Consider the following 22,460-nt stretch of genomic DNA (forward strand, 5'->3'; position numbering starts at 1 on the left):
CAGATCCGGATCGACCGTCCGTGTTTAATAATGGAGTAATGGAATCGACCGTCACCCCGCTCGTACATCCAAGGTACGACCTACCTTACAGCGTGTTATAACAATCTAACACACCTAAGAAGGTGGCATTGCAATTTGACATTTGATCGTTGCAGATCCAATCGATAGAACCCTATTAGTGTTTGTGTGTTAGTAAGCGACTAAAAGGCAAAGTTTACTATGTTGAAGATGAAACAAGGCATATAGCCCTTTTGCATCCAACGGGAGGCCTGTCTTTCCGTCTCCCCTCCCCCCCATCTCACTCTTCTCCTGACGTTCCCCCCTGCGTTCGCCTCGGCGGTTAAGGAGAGGATCGACCGCACATCCTCCCTGACACGCGGTCCGCTTCCCTCGCGGCCGTGTTGTACGGAAATCCCGACGCTCCCGGTCGACGGAGCGCGCTGGCGGATGAGCGAGGCGCGGCGACGGAGGGGACGAGAGGGGCGGCCCGGGAAGCGAGGCCAACACACTCAACCTCTCCGGGAACACGGCTGAACACCGGCCCGAGGATGAGGAGAAGGCTCCGACGGCGACGTTTAGCGTGACTTGTTTTCTTACGTTTTGATCAAGTCAAGAGGAAACGTGTAGCAAAGTGCAGTCTCTCACTGAACTCGTCCCTACTGTGTTCCCTTTATTCTATAATATTAAAACATCCATTAGGGTCTTTTATTCAGACCATGTCGACCATAATGGATCACGTCCTGACCTTAAGGAGGTAACGAAGTAATAAACCGGGAGTATGTGGCCCCGGGTCACCTCTTTAGATCCAGGGGCCCTAAAATGGCCCCTGGTCACATGAATCTCCAAAAAACGCCTAGTAATCCAGATAAGGGTGCTAGACCCCCATCTGTAGGGTACTGGGTTGGATCCCCCAGTGTTCGCAGTCTACTTTGAAACACCTCCAAGCAAACTGCCTGACCCCTTCCCGCTCCTGAATGACATGTGAATGTCATCCCCTGTAAAAAAGGCTTTGGATTAGAGCCTCTGCTACAGGGATAAATGCTAATAGGACAATGGCGACGCCGCTGTATTCTCCCTGTTTTCCTCCTCCAACAGCAGACCAGTGTCGTGGGGCCCGTGTCGGGATGTTGCGCCGCAGTGAGCGCTGTTCTGTTCTGCAGGCTACCGCTGCTCATTGTGCTCCAGACACACACACACACAAACAAACAAACAAACAAACACACGCCTCTGTGTTTGTCGAAACTCGGCGAACGCAGCGATACACGTTGGGAAGACCGGGAATTAAACCCCTTCGTCGTCGAGTCCCTCTCTCTCTCTCTCTCTCTCGGTAACTCGCTCTCTCCCTCTGTCGCCATCCCGCTCTCTCTTGACAAAGCGTGATTCTCATCTCTCCCGCTCGTCTTTCCTACGGCCTTGCGTGTTCTCGTTCTCATTCTTTCGCGTTTTTTTATTATCTGAAAAACCCTTCGCCTCAAAGGGGGTGTGTGGGGGGGGGATTAAATATGAAAGAGGGGCAGAAACAACAACACTATAATCCAAGCGCAGAAGAAGAGGGAGACGGGGACAGAGGGGAGGGGGAGGGGGAGGGGGGAGAGGAGGAGGAGGAGGAAGTGCGATGAGAGGCGTGAGCATACAAGCCGCGAGGCCTTGCGCTGTGTCCAATTGGCTGATTACATACATGACTGGATCGCTAGACAGAAGGCTGGAGGCCTGCTGCCCGGGCTATTACCGGGCTGGGGCGTGTGACACGCACACGCACACTCACACGTGCCTGTGACACGCATGCCCTCACTCACGTAAGCGTGCACGGTGAACGTTGAAGGACCGTGCACAATAAGCACGGCCCCGTCGGGTTTGAATTCACATTTCACGGAATGGAACAGGAGCTGGTGTTTACCTGGGGAACTCTGAACAGCAGGAGAGGGTGTTTTGTTTTGTGTACTTAGTTTACTCGGTGCGTTTCGAACCTGTCTGTAAATGAGCAGTAGAAACCTCCTCGGCATGAATAATTCCATCACCTTGGAATATGTTTATATTTATGTGGCCTAAAACTCAAAAAAACACAATGGACCAAAACACGGAGGCGCCAGAATAACAACGATAAAACACAAACTATAAAATGCAAGCACACGCACACACACACGCTGGGCGCTCTTACCCTGGCGTCGGTGACCTTGAACTCTCGCAGGATGTACTGGGGCATGTTGTACTCGGCCATGGGGTCCACCACAAAGTACTGGTACCGTGCCGAGCGCTCCGCTGGCCAGTACTGGTGGCACTTCTCCTGCGAGGGGGCCGAGGGAACACAAGGTAGAGGGTTAAGGTACGAACACGCGTGTTCGAGTTAAATGTTTATATGTGTCAGGACGTGTCAGGGTAGTGTGGGAGGATTAGAGTTAGTTGCTTTGTTCTGGTAGAAAGTTTCTGGTAGAAAAGGTTCCGGGTTTGATCCCCAGCGTGAGCACAGCCTGAGCGGTCGTCATCCTTGTTTAGCAAGATGCCAAAGACCTGCAAGTCCCTTAATGACATGTTTCCTAAGGTCCCAACACATCTGTTAAACAAATGCACAGCTTGAATTGAGGATCTGTGAACAGATGTTGGCGGGGAGGGTTTCGTCCGGCACTTATCCGTACTATCCGTCCAACAGAAGTTATTAGGATGTGCTGCTTCCAGCATGAGTTCACCCAATCAGTGTCATCCCTGTCCAGGCAAGAGCCCCATTCCCGCAACCCTGCCCTGGCTTGTGTCCCTGGGGTCCGACACGGATCCCCCCCCCCCCCCTGTTAAAGTGGTTCACAGGGCCATCCGGCTGCAGAATTGTCCCCATCACTTTGCGTGGTGACAACAGGGCTTCTCTTCAATAGAGGCGTGGAGCGGGGGGCAATGAAAGGCCAGGTTTGAGGCCGGCTGCCCGCCGAGGGAAGGGGGAGAGATTGCTGCAGATCACATCAGCTGCAGTCCTTCCTGTACAAACTAAGTTAAGGACAATCTGACTGGAGTGGCCCCCAGAGCAATCAGGGCAACGTTGCGGTGGATTGCAGTTCGGCAGGATATGATACGGTGGGATGTGTGTCTGTCATTAGGTCTAAATTGCGTGTGTGCGTGTGTGTGTGTGTGTGTGTGTGTGTGTGTGTGTGTGTGTGTGTGTGTGTGTGTGTGTGTGTGTGTCTGTGTGTGTGTGTGTGTGTGTGTGTGTGTGTGTGTGTGTGTGTGTGTGTGTGTGCGCGTGTGTGTGTGTGTTCATGCTGGCTTTGTGATTGAATGTGTGTATCTGTGCATGCCGGTTCACAACGGTGTTCATTCACATAAGCGTGTGGTATTGTGGTTTTGTGATGTGTCAGTGTCAGCGTCAGCATGATTGTGTGTGTGTGTGTGTGTGTGTGTGTGTGTGTGTGTGTGTGTGTGTGTGTGTGTGTGTGTGTGTGTTTCCATGTGTGCCTGTGTGTGTGTGTTTCCATGTGTGCCTGTGTGTGTGTGTGTGTGTGTGTGTGTGTGTATGCATGTGCTTTCAGGCTTCTTTTGCTATTGTATGTGTGTATGTGTATTTGTGTATGCATAGGTGCATGTCAATTCATGCTGGGTGTGTGTGTGTGTGTGCACGTGTACGTGTTTATGTATGTGTGTACTGTGTATGTGTGCGTGTGTGCGTGTACGAGAATGTGTGCGTGAGTCTTACCCGTCCCATCTCTCTGAGCTTGGTGAGCATGACGACGATGGTGGAGTTGTTCTCCCAGAGCATCCTCCAAAAGTCCTCTGTGGTCTCCGCCAGGGGCCCCTGTGTGGCGATGTACGCCTTCTGTTGTCTGCACACGCACAAAGACGCACACACAAATTCAACACGTTGTACACACACACACACACCTTATCAACACAGCACAACATCCCAACACCAAAAGTCCCCATGAAAAACACCATGTGACCATGTGTTTCTGTGTGTTACAACATGGTACACACACAGACACACGAAAACGCACCACAATCGCACACCCACACCATTAAACACCACACACACACATACACTTTAACCACAATAATTAACTGTACCATACACACTTTAACCACACAAACACACATTGAGTATGAACTCACAATCACACTGACACGTTTCAACACCCACGCATGATGAAAACAAGGCAGAAAGCACAGCAGACATGCACACGCTCAAACACCTCACACAGTCACACACACTCAGACCCGCACTCTCCCTCTCACGGGTCCGCGACCCCGCCCGCGCCGTACCTGTATCCGTCGATGAAGCTGGAGTTGATGTAGTCGGAGCCCTCCAGGCCCCTGATTGGCTGCAGGCAGACGCGCGTGGTCTCGTAGGGCATGATGTTGACCAGCCGGTTCTTGAACTTGTTGCAGGGCAGGTTGGCGCTGATGAACCGGGACGTGTGGGCCTTGGAGTTGGCCAGCCGCTGGGGGGAGGAAGAGGAGGGAGAGGAGGGAGGGGAGGGAGGGAGGGAGGGAGGGAGGGAGGAGAAAGAAGCGATGGATAGATAGAGGGGGAGGGAAGGGAGGGAGGGAGGGTGGGGTGAGGGAGAAGGGATGGATGGATGGAGGGGGAGTGGAGGGGGTGCAGAGGGAGGGAGGGAGGGAGGGGAGGGGAGGGGAGGGGAAGGGATGGATGGTCAGAGGGGCGAATGGGGCGATGGAGGGAGAAGGGGGGGGGTAGATTTGGATAAAAAGCAGATAGAAAACAACAGGACGTGAAGAAGGATGAAGGGGGGCCAAACGAGGGGAAAAAGGAGAGAGAGAGAGAGAGAGGGGGTAGAAAAGGAGGCAGAAGAGATGATGGATGGCAGGAAGGGATCGGACGATGGGAAGAGGAGGAGGAGGGGGAGAAGGAGGGGAGAGAAAGACAAACACAATGATTAATTCAAGAAGGTAATAAAGCACGCCTGATCCTAATCTCTCCACATCCGCACGCCGCCTCGCTCCGAGGTTCCTCGGGCCGCCTTTCTCGAGGCCAAAGAAAAGATCCAACTGCGAAAGCCTTCCTCCACACCGCCCTCCACACCTCCACTAACTCCCCCCACCACCCCCCAACCTCCACCCGCCACCCCTTCTTCCGTAAAGCGTTTGTTTGTCTGAAAGTTTTCCCGTTGCCGGGGAGTTCCCGGGCGGCGGCCGGCAGGGGGTGAGACGGAGGTGGGGGGGGGGGGGGGGGGCAGGGGGGAGGGAGGGGGGAGGGAGGGGGGAGGGAGAACCAAAGCGGGCCCTGGAGAGGGAGAACGAGACGCAGGGAAGAACAAGTGGCGCAGATGGAACAATTGAAGCCATCTCTCCCGCTTTGCTCTGAAAAACTGGGTCACCCGTCCACCTTTGATAATGCCAGTGCGGCATGCTGGGAGAAAAAGGAGAGACGCATGCAACACACTCCGTGGGCATACACACAGGCACACACACAGGCACACACACACACACACACACACACTCACACAGTCGTGTGATCTCCCGGGCGAAATTCCTACTGACCGCTCAGCACAATTTCATTTTCGGCAAATTGAGTCTCCACTGTGTTCACACATTATTTTTCTCAGCGTGTCCGTTTTCTGCGTGCATGTGTGTATGTACATGCATGCCTGTGTCGATATGTGCTAGTATCGCTGCTTGTTTAACAGTCGTGATAGCACAACACACACACACACACACACACACACACACACACACACACACACACACACACACACACACACACACACACACACACACACACACACACACACACACACAGTCAGTCTTTTTATTTAGGTTTTTTATGAAGAATATCCAGCAGCAACATTAGATGAAGGCAACCGCTCAAGATACCAAAAAGCAAATCTTACTAGCGTTCCTTGTGTAAATTCAGTGTTATTGCGCCTCTATCTTTGGTGTTTATTTCTTCGAGAGGCCCAGCTTTCATCACCCTCTCCCCCTCCTCACCCTCTCTCCCTCCACACCCCCTCTCTCTCTCTCTCTCTCTCTCTCTCTCTCTCTCTCTCTCTCTCTCTCTCTCTCTCTCTCTCTCTCTCTCTCTCAGTACCTTTGATCCTGTTTCAGGGATACCTGGAAGAGCATGAGATGGTCTGGCAGGGCTGACCAGAACCCCTGGCAATAACGCCTGAACTGGATGTGGGAACACCGGCCAAGCTGCCATGGGGGCCAGAGATGGGGCTCTGGGACCACCGGTCAGAGTAGCCTTCCCTTACAAGCGTTTCCAGCTTTTCAGCCCGTATGCTGTTGTTGGGGTCACAGAGATTCTATAATGCAGGTCAGAAAGGGAACAGAGAGGGGCTGCTTCTGAACGTGTTTCTTCGGAAACACAGGAAGCCAGACCGAGAATGGCCGACTTGACTTCTTCACTGAACCCCGTAATATTCCTGCGCTTGTGAGCAGGGGTTGTGTTGTCTGGATTTGTGCCTGTGCTGTAAGCCCGCTTCCAACAGTGATGAGGTGTGGGTGATAAATGTAGGTGAACAAACCCCCTAAGAGAAGTCATAGGAACGGCATTAGTTTCACTGAGCGCAGCGCGCTAAGAAAGTGAAAAACAACCTCTAACACCTGTACTGTGAGCCGGTTTGGCTCCAGGTGTCTGTGTTCTCTCCCTGATTATACAAAATGTCCTCGCACAAATAAAGCACTCCCTCAGAATCCCTTCTCACGCTAGCTAGCCGGGCTAGCATACGTTTGTCCTTTTCTTCATTAGTTTCGTTGGCTGCCCTTCCACCAATCCTCATTCATCATCATCAAATATTAATTACTCCTCCAGATAAGACCCACACACCCACACACACGCACACACACACTCTGGCTTGCCCGCTGTGCGGTGGATGTTATTAATCCACAAAGCGACGCAGCGTTTTAGCCGTCACTGATGCTATCAGAGGCCTCATCAGATAGCTCAGTCCTGGCTGCTTAGAGATGATCATCTGCCATTTTGTGTGTGTAGGTGTGTGTGCTTGCATAGAAAGGTCACACACACACACCTGTGTGTGTGCGCGCTTGCGTAGAAAGGGGTGTGTGGGTGTTTGAGAGTGTGTGTGTGTCTGTATATGCGTGTGTCATTGTGTGAGTGTAGGCGTTATGTGTGTAGGTGTGAACATGTGTGATCTGTGTGTGTGTGTGTGTGTGCGTGTATATGTGTGTTTCCATGTGTGAGTGTGCGTGATAAGGCGTTATGTGTGTAGGTGTGAATGTGTGTGTGTGTGTGTGCGTGTGTGGTTAGGTGTTATGGGTGTGCCTGCGTGCCCATATGTGTGTGTGTGTGTGTGTGTGTGTGTGTGTGTGTGTGTGTGTGTGTGTGTGTGTGTAATGAATAGGGGCCGTAACATGACGGATTGAGCCAGTGCGCTCCATTTAGCGAGGTCTTGGAGGAAGGGGCTTTAAGGTGTACGGCAGTGGGTGCTCCAGCGGGGACTATTGTCTGACGCTATTGGGTGGGGATCTGTGAGAACGATGAGGCTTAGCACCATGTCCCCATGCTGCCCTTTGGCCCCGGAAAAACACCCTTTCTCCCAAGAAAGTCAGGTTTGCTCTATTCCTCGACTTCTCCCAGGTCCTGTTTCTGATGGATGAGGGCCTGATTCCTCTTTACTTAGGAACATATTATTCCAAATGCCTGGAAATGAATAATGTGTCTAAACAGGGAAAGGCTTAAATATCTCCGTTTTCTCGCGGTCTCTTTTGTCCCCTCGCAGAAGGGAGAAAATAATAATTCACTTTGAGTGTACCCAAGAGATTCCACTGAAATTGGAGGCAGCAGAGAAGCTCTCCTGCTCCATCTGTGGGCCCATGACTTGGACTGCACGGTTCAAAACTGACACCGACCTTTGAGTAAGTGCTGATTTACTTTAAATTCCTCCTCTGACCCGGTTCAGAGAAGCAGCTAGATCTCAAAAAGAAATTCCTCCTCCGAATACCGCTAAGTCTCAGACTTGTGGATTTTTACCTTCGGGCTTATTCAGTGTAATGTTTACAAAGACGGATCATTTGGAAGGGATTTTGAACCTCACGTCAATTTCCAGCACAACAAATGACAAATAACAAATTGCTACACTAATCTGAATTATACGTATCAAAAATATTTATAACTGACAACAGTGAACCGCTTTCACCGACTGCTTTTGTTCTCGTTGGTTAAGTCCCATCTCAGGTGAGTTAGGTTATTAAATCACGGTGTTCTTCTATTCTAGGGATTTTCAAGTTTGATTGGCCGGGGGCTTAGTGGGTCGGTGGGTTCGTCACTCACTCAGACATCTTGTCATTGGATCCGTCATTCAGCTAGTCGGTCGACGGTCTACGCCTACATTTACATTTAAGGCATTTAGCAGACACTTTGATCCAAAGCGTCTGGTAACATAAGTACACTTGTCAGAAGAAAGAGAAACAATAAATGGCTGTCGGTACAGTAAGGATGTCCATAGAACCACTAACAATCTCTAGGTGAACCCCTTCCCCCGGTATAAAAAAAACAAAAATACAAAGCCAGCTAGGATTAGACGCCACACAATGCCAAGTACTGTATCAACCCCAGCCCCGCCGCCCTTACCTTGAACTCCAGCTCCATGCCGGTGACGTGCTCGCCCACCTCCACCTGGGCCAGCTTCTGGATGTAGGAGTACAGGCTGCGGGCGGCCACCTCCGTGTTGCCGCAGGCGACCGCCTCCAGCAGCGCGTCGTGGATGAAGCTGTACTGGTCCTCCGTCTGCACCATGTAGTTCCTCTGGGAGCGCATGAGCGTCACGTGGCCGTAGATGTCCGCCGTCTTCTCGTGCTTGATGCGCTCCAGCATGGCGTCGATGACGATGAAGCACCCGGTGCGGCCCACGCCGGCACTGGGAGGAAGAGGAGGAAGAGGAGGGGGTGAGCGAATGCAGAGGGATTTTTATTTTTTTGTGTTTTGAGATTCGTAGGGAGAGTGTGTGTGTGTGTGTGTGTGTGTGTGTGTGTGTGTGTGTGTGTGTGTGTGTGTGTGTGTGTGTGTGTGTGTGTGTGTGTGTGTGTGTGTGTGTGTGTGTGTTTGTGTGTGTGTGTGTAGGTGTGTGTGTGTACCAGCCCTGCTATCGCTTATACTTGCTTACTGAGTTGCTCTACATTGGGCCGAGGACATTCCATCTTTTTAAGTGTTGAAGTTGTCCCAATTTTGGTGTGTGTGTGTGTGTGTGTGTGTGTGTGTCATAGTCATCTCTATGAATCAGATTTATTTTTATTATAATTTATTCAGATATAAACATTTGAAAACTTGTATGACGCACCCGACAAACTCACACGACGGCTGTTGGCTGAGCACACCCAATCCCAAACTGATATTTACGGTGCGCATTTGGACACGTGGTTTCGGATTGTACAGGATATAAAGCGACTGAAATCAGCAGAGAGGGGAGTATATACTGTGTCTGCACGTCATCGACAACAATAGAGGAGCAATCAGGGCAGGAGAATCGAGTGAGAGACGCACATGGCACACAGACGATCGATGGCGAACAGATGTAGAGAAAGGGTGTAAAAATATGATTGGGGCAGAAAGCGCCAAGCAGCAAACTGTCAATTTCCGTCTCCATCCGCCCACACTGTCCTGGGCAGGGCAGGGACGGCACTCATCAAGCTCAGAGAAGCAGCCATGCTTTTAGGAAAAGGGCAATCCGCAGAAAGAAAGAGTGATCGGATGAGAGGAGAGAGGAAGAAGGCAGAGCAGCAGGGACGATGGGGAGGGATTATGACAAGGGACTTCAGAACGTCTGGAGGAAACCAGGAGAGCGAGCGATAGAGAGCGAGAGAGAGAGCGAGAGAGGGGCAGTCACGAAGAGAGAGAAAATGCATGAGGAAAGGGACACGAGTTTGTCCAGGAAGAAAGTGAGATTTTGCATTTTTAGGTGTGTAATCGGGTTACATATTCATTATGTATGCTTCTGTGTACGCATGTACGTTGTATGTGCATGTGTGCGTGCATGTGCATGTGTGTGTGTAGTTTGTGTTGCAGTCAGCATGATTGGGTTTAGCGTAGTGTGGCTGTGAGGGCCCAAGAGTGAAATAGATTAATACATCCACATTGACTCCCACACTTCAATCCCCCAGGCTAGAGTAATGCTCCTGCCCACCTGCAGTGTGCGATGATGGGGCCGGCGTCAGGCGGGTTGCAGGTCTTGACCCGGCGCAGGAAGGCCAGGAAGGGAGTGGGGTACTCTGGGACGCCGTGGTCGGGCCACGCCGTGAACTGGAACTGACGCACCTCCCGCTTCTCACTCGAACCGTTCTGGAGGGAGAGAGACACAGGGACAGGGAGACAGAGACAGAGACAGAGACAGAGAGAGAGAGAGAGAGACAAAGAGAGAGAGAGAGAGCAAGGTAGAGAGAGAGATACGATGGGACAAACATTAGAACACGGAACTGCCTCTGCTGTATGCTGATTGGTCTATCGTTGATTGATTAATTGACAGATTGTGTTAGCAACTGATTCTTTGATTTGTTCCCATGTTGTGTTGGTGTTTTTTGAATGAGATTGTATGCATTGAAATGTCACTATTATAGAGTTGACGAACAGTCATCATTTATATCCAAACACACCAAAGTCAGACACTTGAAACAAACTTGCTTGTGTTTTCATCATTCTTGTCATTCATGTGTGTGCCCATCTGGTATTCAAACAAAGGGCCAGATTGTGTGGAGTAATCCCACCCACTGTGCGATGTGATTCGCTGTCTCTCTCAGCAACAGTGACATTGACGAGTGACAGCGAAAGTGACACTTTCCCACACATTATTACAATGTGCGTCAAAACAAGGTCTGGAAATTGTTTTGGATACACTTCTTGTAGGAAATCACAGTGATCAAAGCATGCATATTCCATGTTTTTAAAGAGTTTGCACGGTTTCAAAAATGTAATTTTTTACATTATTTATTATCAGTATTATGTTAATTTGACTTCTAATTAACTTCTCTTTGAGGTGTATGTTCCTCCCCTATATATGTGTAAATTAGCTGGAAATATTGAGACTGAGGAGGCTGGCAAGCAGCACAAATCTGGCTTGCTTTTGGCTTGAAATATGCCTTTAGAAAAACACCATTGTGTTGTTGTTTGAACAACTTCTATCTTTTCACTGTATATTTAAATGAGTGATTATACTGCATTTTATATTCCGATTTTTTTTTGCAACTGAACACATTAAAAGATGTGTATCCTATCCTCTAACCTGTTTGAATGTCTAAAAACACCTGTACTTTATATTATAAAGGTACATGTTTACCAATTAAAAATAAATCACATACCGTCTCAGAAGGCTCCACTAAACTTCTTTAATTTCTATTATAAAGGTTAATTCATTTCAAATAATTCAGTCTCAGAAAGCTCACACATGAGCTTTCATAGCTCCATGAAGTTGAAGATATGAAATTTATGAATTTTGTGTTTTTGTATCCTATGACCTAGTAACCACTGACCGTCTGTGAAAATGTAATAAATATGTGAATTAAAAATAAAATAAAGAAAGCTCACACAAAATGCCCGTACTTTACATCATAAAGGTAAAGATTTTCAAATAAATAAAAACAGTCTCAGAAAGCCCCACTAAACGCCTTTACTTTATGATTTCACAAATGTGAGTGATAAGCTATTCGTCAGAAAACCCAAAGTAATTAGAAACAGCTTTGGAAAGTTCTGCCCGCTGTGCCAGGGACATGCGCCACACATCGCCCCGGCACCACGACAGATGGGCGCTTCGGGCTGTCTGCTAATTGACATCTCTCGGCTCCGCCGCCGCGGCTAGGAAGCGCAGCGCCGCCACGCCAACAGCTAACAGCTAACAGCTAACCGCTAACAGCCTCGCCAACAGCTAACAGCTAACAGCTAACCGCTAACAGCCTCGCCAACAGACGAACGAGGAGGACACCCAAGTCGTCCGTCGCCACCTCTGCCCGGAGCGCGGGAACATGGCGACGGGTCCTCCGAGGTTGCCTTGACGACATGAACAACACCCCGCAAGCTGTCCGTCAACAGGAAGTGATTGTAGTAGCCCCCCCACACACACACACACACGTACAAAAACCCTAGGAGAATGACAGGGACACGTCTGTGTGTGTTTTTCTTTGCAACCCCCCTTGAGAGGGAGCCTCAACAGGAAGTTGCATTTCAATGCAATTATGTTGCCTCAGATTTGTTTTTTTCGCCCTTCTTTTCTGGATGAATTTATGAATAAATGAGCGTGGTATTGAAAACAAAAAGTGACCTAGATATTTGCCCGTTTTCCAAGGATGTTGCCTGGCTTTATGTGTCTGCTTTGTGGGGTTAGTTCCGGAGACAAGGCCAAAGTCCAAAGTCGGGGTGCTTTTGTCGGGCTGTATTCACTTTTTCATCGCTTTCATTAAGATGTATGCAGCCTTGTTTCCCTGCACACACACACAAGGGCCAAAACCTGTGTGTGTGAGTGCGACTACCCTGTGGCTACCAGTGCAACGAGGCTACAAACCCCGCCAGGGCCCGGCCCCGAAGGACAGCCAAGGACCCTTGGGGAGAATCCACTGCTGAAATAAACGGTTTATTCTCTGATTATTCCAGCAGGATACATCACAGCTCCACATAAGACTATAGTTGAATCTCAAGCTGCGTCTTGCATTTCGGAAGATGCGTCTATGTTTTTAGCACGCCCCATTTGCCTATCAGATACGATTACAAATATAAGTCACGCAATGCGGCAGAATCAGGAAGACCGAGTTTAGATGATATGCCCCAGGCAGCCGGCTATAGAGTTTTACGTTTGAGAGTTTACACAAAGGAAAGGACCACATTGGTTAGTAGGAGATAAGATAGGATAGAATCAACGTAAAGCCATCTTAATGCATTGTTGACTATATCATGTATACAGTAAGAACACATCATATTTCACATTGGTGCCGTAATGACTGCTCTGCATCGCTTCACGCAGAGCGAAGCCTGCGGTTTGAGTCAACGTCTTCGGGGGCACGCCATACTGGGGCGCCTCAACTTCCCTCTTTCGTATCGCCTCCAGTGGATGGGGGGGTTGGCGTCTATTCATCGAGCGCGGTTGGGAGCTCAGATCCTTGCACCTGCGTGATGTTTTTTTGCCGTCCTGGGGTGAATCCATGTGCACCGACGCAACGCAATCATATGGAGAGGGTGTGTGTGTGTGTGTGTGTGTGTGTGTGCCTTGCATATGTCTAAGCTTCAGCATGTGCCTATGGAATATTTGAGTGCCTTTTAAGATGGTTTTAAATGAGTGTCAGCAATTGCCTTGGCGTGTTCATGGCTATGTGTGTGTGTGGTTCAGCATGTGTGAGTGTGTGTGTGTGTGTGTGTGTGTGTGTGTGTGTGTGTGTGTGTGTGTGTGTGTGTGTGTGTGTGTGTGTGTGTACCTTGTGTAGGGAGAAGGTGCGAACGCAGAAGGTAGCCAGCTCTATGGTGTCAAGCAGGGTGACCTGGGTCATCCCGTAGGTGTCTGTACCCCGGCTTGGCCAGTACTGGTCACACTTGATCTGCAGAAAACAGGAAAACAGCCGTGTGTGAAATACTCTTCAACAACAATCTTCGACACAAAAGTAAAACTCAAAGAAGGAAAAAATAAAACACATTTAAACAGCAATCTAAATTTTGCCATTTTAAATTTAATAGATAACTTCGGTATCTATTTCCGATTCCATTGGTGGATACAGGCACAAATTCTGTAATTATAATTTATTACAGATGGCTGACTAGTCAGTAGTTTACCTGTCCCTGTTTGCAAACTACATCTGAGTCTGAATCTCTTCCCTGGATCTCTAACCCCAGCAGAATGCTTAATGAACACTCATTAAATATGGAGTGTGACCTGCAGATCTGAAAAACAGAGAGCTATCCCATCTAGGGAGGGAGGGAGCGAACGAGGCGAGAGAGAACACAGAGAATAACAGGGACACAGAGAGTGGAAGCAAAGGGTGACATAGAAAGAGATACAAAGAGGGCGAGAACGGGAGTGAGAGGAGTGAGACACAGAATGCCGGAGAGAGATATGGAGAGTAGGAGCAAACAAGAAAGGGAGGGAGGAAGAAGTTACGGAATGAGAGAGAAACACAGAGTGGATGAAAATGGGACAAGGAGAGAGAGTGAGAGACACACACAAACAGATAGGCAGACAGACGGACAGATAGACAATATAGTGAGAAAGAAAGAAAGAGAGACAGATAGAATTAAAAAGAGAAACATAGTGAAAGAGAGAATCTCCCTCTCTCTCTCTCTCTCTCTCTCCCTCTCTCTCTCCCCCTCTCTCTCCCTCTATCTAGTGAGGTCCCCCCTTCACTTTAGGCGTCTTTGAGTGTTATTAATTATTATTATTCTTCATGTTTAACCTCTGTTTTCCTTTTATTCCTAGTCTGTTTTACATAGTTTTGAATGATGACTATATGCTCTGTAAGGTGACCTTGGGTGTCTTGAAAGGCGCCTCTAGATTAAATGTATTATTATTATTATTATCTCTCTCTCTCCCCGTTTCTCTCTCTCCCTCTCTCGCCTCCCGTATTTCCGTGACGTGCGATGTCCAGCGGCTGCTAACAGTGATGGGGTTTGACAGAGAGAGGAGCACACGCGTCCACGCGGACGACAAATCAACAAATGAAAACAGACAGGCGGAGAGTAATCAACCTGCAGTGTGGAAAAATCCTGAACCCCGATGCTTCTGACAAACGTTTGGCCCGACGCGATCATGCATCGCGTCATCGCTCGACTTCTTTTCTGTTGTTTTTCCGGACGATTCAAAGACATTCTCTAGCCTCAACGGCGAGAGAATCTCCTGCTTGTGAATAGTTCCTCTCACTTCCTCGACTTCCTGCTTTGACACACGAGCGCGCCTCAGCCAAGGCCCCTGTGTGCCTCGGCGAATCATGCCAAACAGATGGTAGTGGGAGAGCTGGTTATGGGGTTACTGGTGTTGCTATGCCAACTGTAAAAAGAACCTGCGTGAGCCATTGTTTTGATTATCTAACAGTTTTTGAGATGCATATTCTCTGAACTTCCTTTTCCTATTTCCACTCTGAAGGCATTTGAAATAACGGACTACACTGTTGAATAGATAGTGGTTCCAGTTGGGAATTGGAGTTAATTAAGAAAATGGCTTCTAGGTTCACAAGTGATTAACTCTGAGGACCTCCCCTTGACCTCAATAATGTTCAGTTGTACAATAAACCTACAATACAAATCAGAGAACGGTTTGTGGCTGTGTGATTTATAAGTTAGCAACACTCAGTTGTTGCTTGCCTTCACACAACAACACCTAAAATATATATTTTTTAATAACTTGATGACAATCAATGGGAAAGCATAATGCAATTAGAATGGGACCTAGTAGAAGCCCTGTGGCACCCCACTGTTAATTAGCTGGAAGGACTGACCCGTGACTTCTCCTCTAGCCTGGTCATCATGACCACAGTGGCCGCCCGCTGCTCCCACACCATCCTCCAGAAGTCTCCGAAGGTCTCCGGTAACGGCCCCTGGGTGGCGATGTAGGCGTTCTGCTTCCTGTAGCCATCGATGTAGTTGGAGTTGATGTAGTCGCTGCCCGTGATGCCTGGTTTGAGAACAAAACATGAACGTGTCGATCAAATGTTTTTCTATTGGATGCGATAGGCATTATATTCATCATTGTGTGTATATCATGTAATATTTTCGTTAATTCATCTGTTTATGCTCAATTTCTTCTCCAGAACAAATCAGCCACAATGAACCTTGAATAAATAGATAAAAAGAGTACTTCAACGGTGCTCAATGCAACCAAAGCAGCACTGATAGAAGAGTATTTACCAAATACAAATGAAATGACAAACACACACGCCATCATCTTCTCTTGAATAACGACTGATTGTTCTTCTTCCCACTCTTTACTCCGCCTCTGTGGTGCAGCCAGCAGCAGCAGCAGCAGCAGCAGCAGCAGCAGCAGCAGCAGCAGAAACAGCATAAGCCTAGCATGCTGGCATCTGATTTAACGATGTCTCTAACATCGCAGAGCCGAAGATCAAGCATCCCCCACACCCTGAGAGTAAATCAGCCAGCGGGGCGGGGCGCCCCCCCCCCCCCCCCCCCCCCCCCCCACTCCTGCCATCACTCTCCCTCTCTGTGCACCACGCTCCGCCGCCCCCCCCCCTCGCCTTCCACTAAATCCAGCCTTAAGGAGAGCCCTGGCAGCCCCCGACTGATGAGAGTCGGCGGAGAAAGCGATGTGTTGGTAGCGCCCCGGCGAGAGGAACGTGCATGCCCCGTGCTCGGCGTTCATGGCCGCTGCGGTGTTTACACTCAGCGGTGGTCGACGGTTACGCTGCTGTCCTGCCACGGCCGAGTGAAAAGCTTTTAGTCCTGTGGTTTGTGTTATTAGTGTACGTACACAAGTACACATTAGGCGTCGAGATAACGGCCGGGTTGCGTTTTCTGCCTGCGTGGTGTTTTAAGGGGGTTTCAAAGGGCCTGAGCCTGCCCAACACTTTCTATTCGTTAAGGCGGGCAGTGGAATGGGCCTATCCATCAACAACCCGCCATGGGTATTGCTGCTTCTCTGCCAGAGTCATAAACTGTGAACACAGGAACTAAGCAATGTTCTTTGTTCAGTAAACAGTACCACAGAGTGGCATTAAACTGTCTATTTTGTCCCACCAAAAATTCCCCCCGAGCTTCATTCACCACGCCAAAAAATAGCCCTCGCCAAAGTACGGGCTTTAGATAGGTGTTTTTCTGTTTTTCTCTGCCAGATGTGGGTTTTTTTAAAACACTAAAAGCCTAACTTTAAAGTTATATAAAAAGCAAGACTTGACTGTCAGTCACTGAAAATTGCTCAAGGGAAAAGCACAGGTTCAATGGCCCATATTCAAAAAGGATTTCAAGCGTTCTGCCGGTCTGAAATCTATTCCAGCCGTGCGACGAGGAATCGTCTGCTGCGGAGCCACGTCCGTCTGACTGGCTGGCTGCTCCTCGGGTCAGGCGAGAGACGAGCCATGGCGCTAATAAACGCTCGGAGGAGACGTTTGGAGGACTTCGGTGAACGATCGGAGGAGAGAGAGAGGATGATTAAAGAGGAGGAGGAGGTGGAATGTGAGGAAAGAATAAAGTAAAAAAATCAAGAGCTATAGAGAAGGAAAATAAAGATAGTGGAAAAAAGAAAAGAAAAAAATATGTTGAGTAGCGAAAGCCTTGAATAAGGTCAGAAAAAGAGAGACGGACAGAATGGAAGGACGAAGGCACAAAAGGACAAAATAAAGACGTCCCCGATGCCATTAGAAGGGATTCCACACGGTGTCTGCGGTGGCTGGGCGTTGGTCATAGCCAGCTGAGCAGTGGATGGCGACTTGCATGAATTGTTCTACTTCTGCGACTAATGGCAAAAACCACTGCACTGTAAAATAGAAATTTCAGACTTGATTAATTTATGTATTTATACCGGGGGATAATTTGGTCACGGGTCTTGTCGCGGCGTCAAATTGGCCTGGCTATTGTGCGACGGCATCATGAAGTCTTTGCCCATGGCGCACATGTGCGCGCACATATCACCATACACGGACACACATTGCAGAATGAATGTGTGCCACAGAGCAGGAGGATGATGGTTGGATGAGAAGGGTTTCTGTGGAGCGAAGGAATGGGGGCAAGAAATACAACACATCTCCCTTGAAAGTTTAGCGGCGTGCAAAGGACTGGCCAGGTTTTTTCCGGAAGGTTGGCCATCGTTTGGATATGTGTATGTGTGCGTCATTGGAACGGTGCAGACAAATTGAGCTAGACAAATGGTTTTGGGGAACTCTCTGGGGAACTCTCAAACTGAACTGAATAGCAGCTGTGGAGTCCATATACCAGAGTTCATATATTTACTCCAACTAAGTGTCATTCTACACACTGTGACTCAATGCTAGAGATTGAATTAAAGGGGCAGCGGGTGGGATTTAGTGGCCTCTAGTGGTGAGGTTGCAGATTGCATCTAACGGGAGAATGTCACAGTGTCGAAATAAAGGGATCATTCTAAGGTAACTAAAACACAACAATGGTTATTTAGATGGGATTATACACCAATCAATACATACTAAAGAATATTATATTCCATATCGGCCTCGCTACATTCTGCACGCTGCATCTTAAGGAAAGCTGATTATTCTGTGATTTTGTCACACAACATGCTGCTCTGTATGCAAAATGTACAGTGTTCCTCTTTAAGATTGTCAAAATAAAAAACCCTATATTTTGTAGATTTCCATGATGACATAAATGTAACAGAAACTATCCAATGTACTTTGTAGTGTGTACCCTCCTTTTGATGCTTGTTTAAAATAGTGATACCAGCCTATGTTCATGTTTCTCAATATGTGCGTCAATATATGAACACATATTTAAGCATCGGAAGACGTCGCTGTAAAGGCATCAGATCAATACCCTTTCCCCCCCGAAATAAAATCTAGAAAATGAATATCTGTCATGAAGGAAACACGAACAGCATTTAAAAGAGCGAAAAAACTAACACTGTATTGATAAAAAACACCTCATGTCTCAAATGGCGTCCATTAGAAATAGGTGTTAGAAAACAGTCCTCCATATATTTTTCACACTTTAATTGGGTAACCCAGTGTCACACATTCTTCAGGTTTTAAATATAGCTAATATCAGCTCCTATATCGGTGGCTGCCTCCCTACTATTAAGCTTTGCAAAAACAAATGTTACCTCCTTAGAAAGTACTTGAATGAACAGTATACCGGCGGTAGGAGGGTCAGAAGGAGGACCTAAAGGGGGACAGTGTCTTACCGTCAATGGGGGCCAGGATGACGCGGGAGTGGTCGTAGGCGATGACGTTGGCATAGCGATTCTTGGGCTTATTCACCTCCAGGTTGGAGTTCTCCCAGGTGAACTGCTGGCCTGGGTCGATAGACTGGACCACACGCACACGCACACACACAGACACACACACACACACACACACACGCACACACACATGGACACACACAAACACACACAAATTAGAGGTGTAGACAGAGTGCATAAACAGCATCAATTTAGCCAATTGAAGAGGAGTGGGAGAGAGAGAGAATAAACAGAGGAATTCATCGAAAGAAGGGTGGGACATTTCACAGACAGAACGGGGGGGGAAAAGAGACACCTTTAGAGAAACCCCTCTCATTGGCTGGTTCAAACACCCCCACCCCTCACACCGCCCACCTCTTTATCAACACCATTCACGACAATGGGACACAAACGTCTGACATAATTTCTGCCGCGTTGCGTTCCCACTGTGAGGGGCTCGAAACGGGGGGGGAGACGGTAAAGGCTGATAAAACGAAGCAATTTATGCTCTGTGAAAACACATCCAGCGTTGTTCCTCGTAAATATTGGATCTGCTTGTGGGGGTAATTCCTTATTCCATTACGTCTCCTCCAGCCTGCTCACAGGGGCCTGCCCGAGGGCCCTTGCCTGGGTTTAATGGCAAAGTGTGGGGGACTGTGAGGGTGGTGGGGAGGTGGTTCATGATACAGGGTTCATGCCAGGACAGTAGTGACATAGAAGCTGTGTTACGTTCCATTGTCATCATCGCTCTGGGAACCAGTGCACAGCAAACCAAGTCTTCATCCTCAAATGCTCCCTTTCTTCCTCCTCTAGCTTGTCGTCTCTCTGCAGTGTTTCTCCTTTTCCACTCCATCTCCGTTTCCTCCTTTTCTCTTTGTGTGGCTCACGTCGTCTGTATTTCCTAATTTCCTCATTTTCTACTCTGCTCTACTTTGTTTCAGCCCTACTTGACTCACATTTGGAGCCCATCTATCTGGTGTCTTTCTTACTTCCTGTTTCATAAATCGTGTACAATCTCAAACACCTCGGACCAAGGCATTAAAAGTATAGCTTCTATGGTGAACTCTATAAAATTACGTCATTGAAATTGCTAAATCAATTCAATTTTTCTCTCACTGGTCTGGACTGGTTTGTCGCTTTCGATGACATCTCTCTCTCCCTCTCCTGAGCTGGCTCGCCCCCCTTTTAGGCATTACTCTGAGACCTCTCTTTGTCGTCGCCCCCCCCCCCCCCCCCCCACTCTGAGGCTTAGTCCAATCACTCACAAGCGTGTGGCAAGCGTCACTTGGCATAGCGGGGTTGCCCCGACGACCGGCCATTCATCAAGGAAATAACAAAATGAAAATAACAATTTGCCGTGTCATTTGGTCGTTTATTCTTCTGGACGGCGGCCCTATGTGGCGGGGAGATGAGCCAAGTGGGGGAGTAAGAGAGAATTAAGAAGAGGGACGGAGAGAGAGAGAGAGAGAGAGAGAGAGAGAGAGAGAGAGAGAGAGAGAGACAAGAAGAGAGGGAGTGCGAGGAACCGAAGAAGAGAGAGGGAGAAAGCATTTCTATTCTCAGAGCCAAGTCATTAGAACTTCTGCTGCAAGCGGAGAAGTCAACTTTCGCACAAAATAACCCATCCATCCATCCATCCATCCATCCATCCATCCATCCATCCATCCATCCATCCATCCATCCATCCATCCCTCCCTCCATCCCTCCATCCCTCCATCCATCCATCCATCCATCCATCCATCCCTCCCTCCCTCCCTCCCTCCTCTCATCCATCCCTCCCTCCCTCCCTCCCTCCTCTCATCCATCCATCCATCCATGCCTCCCTCCCTCCCTCCTCTCATCCATCCCTCCCTCCCTCCCTCCCTCCTCTCATCCATCCATCCATCCATGCCTCCCTCCCTCCCTCCTCTCATCCCTCCCTCCCTCCCTCCCTCCCTCCCTCCCTCCTCTCATCCATCCATCCCCGATCCCCCCCCTCCCTCCTCCCTCCCTCCCTCCCCCCTCCCTCCCTCCTCCCTCCCTCCTCCCTCCCTCCCTCCTCTCATCCATCCCTCCCCGATCCCCCCCCTCCCTCCTCCCTCCCTCCCTCCCTCCCTCCCTCCCTCTACCCATCGCTCCTCCCTCCACCCCCCCCCCCCCCCCCCCCTTCCTGCCTGTAAACCAGCCAGTGTGTGAGCCATCACGACCACCGGCTCCAAACCCCCAGGATTGTAGCTGCCCCCCAGACACAAAGAGGTAATTACAAGGAGCGGCTATCACCTCATCAACCAAGCGGGACGGCCACACCTTCCACTACCACCCCCCCCCCCCCCCCCTGTAACCTCCACCCCTAGCCATGGGAGGGGGGCAGGGGGGCAGGGAGGAGTCGAGGCAGGGGGATTTAATGGCCTCTGCGGCGGCACGGTGGATAATGCTGGTATGCAAACGAGAGCTGATTCAGCCGTCCTGATATCTAATCAACTGTGGTGTCATTTATAACCCCGGGCGCCCCTGAACCCTGACAGCAGCCCCCCCACCCCCCCCCACCACCCCCCCCCCCCCCGTCGCCAACAGCACATCAAGTGAATAGTTGCTGCTCGAGAACGTCTGGAATGTGTGGATCTATAATTACTACCTCGGAGTTAATGGAGCAGCAATATAGACACGCACGCGCCCACACGCACGCATATACACACACACACACGTGCACGTGCACACACGCACACTTTTTGAACCCGGCTCTCAGCGGGAGATGGAAGAGGATATTATTTCAGGGGGAGAAGGGATCATCAACGTGAGGGGTGATTAAGGGCGGCGTTGGGCTGATCTTCATCAATGGGCCGATTATTATTATTATTTTAAGTCAACCGCGATCCGAGGAGGTTTCCTATTTATATATTTGTGCAGTCTTGCAGCTCAGAGGAAGAGATCATCCTCTGGAAATCGGAACGTATTACAGGACAACTCCCAAATGATTCCTTTATTTGGTCTGACTGAGCTTTAAAGGAAATTGCATCCCCCCCCCCCCCAACCCCATCCCCGTCCTTCCTCCTCCTCCTCCCCCCCTGCCTTCCTCCTCCTCCTCCCCCCCTGCCTTCCTCCTTCTCCTTCTGAAAACCTCTTCCCCCTCGGGGAAATTTTTGCAAAATTGATATTTTTCATGAAGGCAGCTTATATCTCCGGAACGAGGTTAAAGCTGCCAAATACAAGCGGCATCTCCTAATCGCAGAGGCTCCACACACCATAAACCCCCCTTCCCCCATGTACTCTCAGCAGAAACGGACATAAACACTTCATTTCTCGGGCGCTTTTTCATTAAGAGTTAAACCCCGGTGCACCCCACTATGAAAACAGCCGGGGCGCCGGCGATTCAACGACCTCCTGACCCCCGGATGACATTTTGAACCCCCCGCGACCCTTGACCCCCCCCCCCCCCCCCCCGGTTCACCGTCTCACCTCGTACTCCTGCGAGAGCTTCAGGTTGTCGTTGGCCTTCAGCAGCTCTGTGTGTTCAGCCAGCTCGGCGATGGGGATGGGCGGGTGGTTCATCATCCCTGGATGGGCGAGGGGGGGGTGAGGGGGAGAGAGAATGTAAAGGGATAGACCAGGAGGAAGAGGAGGAGGAGGAGGAGGAGGAGGAGGAGGAGGAGGAGGAGGGGCGGGACAAAGGAGTTGAATTAGTACGATTGGACGACGCTTGCAGAGCAG

General features: G+C 49.4%; 1 protein-coding gene across 1 annotated transcript in view; it reads right to left on the reverse strand.

Annotated features, from left to right (window-relative positions):
* Positions 1–1,999: 1,999 nt before the first annotated feature.
* The window catches only part of ptprsa (protein tyrosine phosphatase receptor type Sa), an 85,958-nt gene continuing 65,497 nt past the window's right edge, over positions 2,000–22,460 (reverse strand). Inside the window, 9 exon segments of the mRNA XM_060067514.1 lie at positions 2,000–2,284; positions 3,677–3,803; positions 4,240–4,418; positions 8,531–8,816; positions 10,080–10,234; positions 13,348–13,467; positions 15,355–15,530; positions 18,738–18,861; positions 22,209–22,306. Of these exon segments, the coding sequence (XP_059923497.1) occupies positions 2,015–2,284; positions 3,677–3,803; positions 4,240–4,418; positions 8,531–8,816; positions 10,080–10,234; positions 13,348–13,467; positions 15,355–15,530; positions 18,738–18,861; positions 22,209–22,306 (1,535 nt within the window). The 3' untranslated portion in view covers positions 2,000–2,014.

The sequence above is a fragment of the Gadus macrocephalus genome, chromosome 12 (assembly GCF_031168955.1).
Source record: "Gadus macrocephalus chromosome 12, ASM3116895v1".
In the NCBI taxonomy this organism is placed as follows: Eukaryota; Metazoa; Chordata; class Actinopteri; order Gadiformes; family Gadidae; genus Gadus; species Gadus macrocephalus.